Raw genomic sequence first — 4549 nt, 5'->3', positions numbered from 1 at the left:
CTAAAAATTTTTCTAAGTGTTCAAAATGTGTAATATTTAAATTTAAATTTTAAAATTATTTTTAATAATTAAAATTATATGTTGCAAATAACTTATGTTTTTGAATAATAATTTTACATTTTTATTTTGTAAATGTTATATACAAACATATACGCACACACAGAAATACACAAATGATATACTATATGACAACTTTTTTAAAAAACTGATATATTTTTAAACTAAAAATTTTTATTTTTTACATTTATTTTACTGGATAATATTTTAAGTTTTGATATAAAAAAAATTATTTAATTGTAAATGAAAATCTGACTTTTAATAAACATGACATAAATAGATTTAAATAAAGATAAAAATGTTAATTAGCTTGAAGGTAATATTAATAATTTTGTACATACATTGATTAGAGAAAGATAAGAAATAAGTTTCCGCCGTTTGCAAAAGACGGCATCACTAATAAACTATAGTTAAAATTGTTTGATGTAAAACGACATATCGTAAGATTGGATATCCGATAACATCATAACCTTGAAATATTAGCGATTTTGTATCAGCATCATATTTTTTTTTGTATGAAAATGTCGAGTTTTGAGCCGAATAAGCGTCATTTGCGGGAACTTTTGATTTATTTCTTTAATTTGAAGAAATCTGCAGCTGAGGCTCATAGATTGCTTGTAGAAGCATATGGTGAGAGAAGTTGTCTTAAGTGAGAGAAGTTGTCGTGAGTGGTTTCAAAAGTTTAAGAACGGTGAATTTGACGTCGAAGACAAAGAATGTAGCGGAAGGCCGAAAGTGTACGAAGACGCGGAATTAGAAGCATTATTGGATGAAGATTCATGCCAAACGCAAAAAGAACTTGCACTTAGGAGTGACTCAACAAACAATTTTCATATCGTTTGAAATCATTGGGAATGATTCAAAAGCAAGGGAATTGGATTCCATATGAACTGAAGCCGAGAAACATTGAACGCCGATTTTTCACATGTAAAATGCTGCTTGCCAGGCGTAAATGAAAGGGATTTTTGCATCGTATAGTCACTGGTGATGAAAAATGGATCCATTACGATAACCCAAAGAAGAGGAAATCATGGGGATCACCTGGCCATGCTTCAATTGATAGCCAAGCCGAATATTCATGGAAAAAAACTCATGTTGTGTATTTGGTGGGATCAGCTTGGTGTATTATAAGTTGCTCAATCCGAACGAGACCATTACTGGGGCTCTCTACTGAACACAATTGATGAGATTGAGCCGAGCACTCAAGGAAAAATGCGCCCACTACTCCAGGCCTACTACTCCAGGCATGAAAATGAAACCTTATTCTCCTGCATGATAATGCTCGACCACATGTTGCGATGCCGGTCAAAACCTACTTAGAAACACTTAAATGGGAAGTTCTACTCCACTCGCCGTTTTCTCCAGATATTGCTCCTTCCGACTACCGACTACACTTGTTCCGATCGATGACGCATGGCCTGACTGAGCAGTACTTCACATCATATGAAGATACCAAAAATATGAAGATACCAAAAATTATATCGATGATTGGATAGCCTCAAAAGATGAAGCGTTCTTCCGACGCGGTATCCACATGCTATCAGAAAAATGGGAAAAAGTAGTGGCTAGCGATGGCCATTACTTTGAATAAAACATTATGTACCGTTCTTTCACAATAAATTCTTAATTTTTGATAAAAAACGGCGGAAACTTATTTGTACTCCCAATAGATTGATAGTTTAGTTTAAACAATGCGAAATTTGTAAAATTTTGAAGTTAATAACAAAGTTTTCTGCAAGCGCGCGAGTTTATTTTACGACGAATCGGTTTATGTGTAGATATTAATTTAAATACATTACTAAATATTCTGGACATATTTTAATGTACAAACAATTTCAAGCGAGTTATTTCAAACGAGTACTTTGTGATTTAAATTATGTGAACATTTTACATTTATTTTATTAAATAAATGTGTAAAATAGACATGTAAAGAAACTATAATATTTCCACGAATTTTACTTTATTAACATGATTGTTTTACATTTGTACAAATATTTGATAGACATTACCTGACAAATCGTATCTTGGAAAAGGATCATCATCGCCTTCATTTATGTCATAACTAATGGCCGCATCCTAATTTTAAATGTTACAATTATAGATAGAATTAAGATAATATATGTCATTATACCATTTGTCAAAAACATTCTCTATTCTTGTGTTAAATAGTATTAAATTGAAGATACATAATATCGGTTATATAAAAATATAACGTTCAATTTTAGATATAACGAGTACGGTCGACGTGCTACAAATACTTTGAAGTATTCTTTGATTATTTATTTATTTCATAATTTTTTTTTCTAATTAGTTTCAATCAAAGCTTCAAAGTATTTATAGTTAGACTTTGACTGTACCTAATTATGTGTATAATTTAAATACAATATATAATAAAGTATGTAAAACATAAACGCAACAACAGAGAATAACGTTTTCTAGTTTAAAAATATTTTAAGTTACTTGTTTCGTCATCTATGAGAGGAACACAAAATTTGAAACAAATGTTACATACATAGTTGTTCCGCAGGTCATCATGAGTGTATTCTAAACCGTCGTCGAGAACAGCAATCTTTATTCCACGACCAGTTATCCCCAGTCGATACAGAGGCAGAACGTTTAAGTCGAGCTTCGGCAAAGCTTTATTCGTCCTCGTATCTTGCTGACGGTTGATAAAGAGAATTCGTATTAAAAATAAAAAAATGGAAAAAACAGTATGATGTATGAGCCTCTCGAAAGTTAAATTGCTCTATTTCTAGAAATAAGAAATAGAGAAAATTGATGAAATTATAAACTAATCACTTACAATAAGTGAAGTTGATCAATTTAGCTTCTGAAAGTTCATATATAAGTTTCTGCAAAATTTATTTACGTACACTTCATTATATGTGCCAATGTATACTTATTTGTTATGTGTGCTTTTATAGTAAATAATAAATTAAATAAATTATATATTACATTTATTATACAAATAAACAAAATTATTAATTATAATATTCTTGAAGCTTCCACAGGTGCTTCTATACGGAATGCCAATAATTTCGAGAAAACACGCGAAATGCAATTATTAATTGTATTTATTTGAATGAAATGGCTTCTTTTGCCTACAAATCATTACTTACATCACTTTTACTGACAGTTTACGCACAAAAATTATTGCCTACAGTTCGATTGCTTATATGCACTTTTGCGAGATGGCAAATGATATTGTGGGCAATCGATTTATAGACAAATGAGATTCTCCTATTTGAACTGTTGTTTATATAATTTTATATAATTTGCTTTTTTGCATAAATTTTGAGTATAACTTTTATCGAGTGATTTTCTCTAGGTTTATTTAGATGCTTTATAAACAAAATTCTAAAAATATGCGTATTTAAAAATTTTCATCTGGGTATAATATTTATAATTCTGGAGTTATATTGATGTAAAGATATAATATATATGGCAGTATTTCTTTCGTAGATAAATTCAACTATTTTTATCTTGAATCTGTTTTATTTTAAGTTTTTAAACCAATAACAGAGCATTATTACAAATAATTGTGCAAAAAATTATTATAGAAAAAATGTAATATTATAATATTATAAATGTTATAAACTATTATTACCAGATACCATTCTTGATCCCAAAGTTCATCGTTGAATATTTGTAATTTATGGACAGCATAATTTTCGTTGTTAATGGCATTTGATACATCTCCGTACATGAATTGTAGACGTTTCTCTCGTATTAAAGGTTTTTCTGATTCCAAATCAATAAACGAGATAAAATCACGTTTAAGACGTTTTACGATTTTCTGTTGATCCGCCCAAACGATCTTTCCTCGATAAAATGTAAATTAAATGTTAAGAAAGTTGCGTTTCCTCCGTATATAATTTCGCATTTATATTTGTCGAATATTTATATAATTATGTTGTCAACATCTTATTACTAATACTTTTATTAATAATAAATTAATAATCTTTAAATTAAAAAGTTATTTATAGAAATTATTAATTTCAAATCTCTTTCTCTCTCTCTCTCTCTCTCTATCAGAGAATTCTCTCTATATAATATTATTTGAAATTATAAAATGAGATTTGTAAAGTATAAAGATTACCTTAGAGTTTGCATTAAGAGCCTTTGTCAAGCGAATATTTCCCCTTTTTTTCTGGTTCGGATTATCATCCTTATGCCATATATATGTATCCTTGAATCCGAGAACCTAAATGAAGAGATCCATTACATGTAAATTTATCAAAAGGGTCAATAATACGGATTGCATATTTAATGAACTTGAAGTCAGATTAAGCCTTTATTTAAATTTTTGCTTAAATAAGTATTAAAATACGAACTCCATTCATTCTCTTTTCGTTGGTTCCTTTTTCTCAGTGTTCATCAGCATAGATTAATACTATGATATATTTGATCTATAATCGATGGATATACCATTTTTATACATAAATTTTACATTTCTCCGTAAAACATTCTTTCTTTATTTGAACTCACATAT

General features: G+C 29.1%; 1 protein-coding gene across 1 annotated transcript in view; it reads right to left on the bottom strand.

The window, feature by feature from the left end:
* LOC108689062 (neuroendocrine convertase 1-like) overlaps positions 1 to 4549 on the bottom strand; it is a 32095-nt gene that overhangs the window by 12306 nt on the left and 15240 nt on the right. Inside the window, exons 3-6 of the mRNA XM_018195667.1 lie at positions 4157 to 4261; positions 3665 to 3874; positions 2570 to 2716; positions 2067 to 2133 (exon numbers count right to left, since the gene is read on the bottom strand). Coding sequence (XP_018051156.1) covers positions 2067 to 2133; positions 2570 to 2716; positions 3665 to 3874; positions 4157 to 4261 — 529 coding nt within the window. The remainder of the gene's footprint in view (positions 1 to 2066; positions 2134 to 2569; positions 2717 to 3664; positions 3875 to 4156; positions 4262 to 4549) is intronic.

Source organism: Atta colombica, unplaced genomic scaffold (assembly GCF_001594045.1).
Source record: "Atta colombica isolate Treedump-2 unplaced genomic scaffold, Acol1.0 scaffold254, whole genome shotgun sequence".
Lineage (NCBI taxonomy): Eukaryota > Metazoa > Arthropoda > Insecta > Hymenoptera > Formicidae > Atta > Atta colombica.
This window is presented reverse-complemented; position numbering and strand designations above follow the sequence as displayed.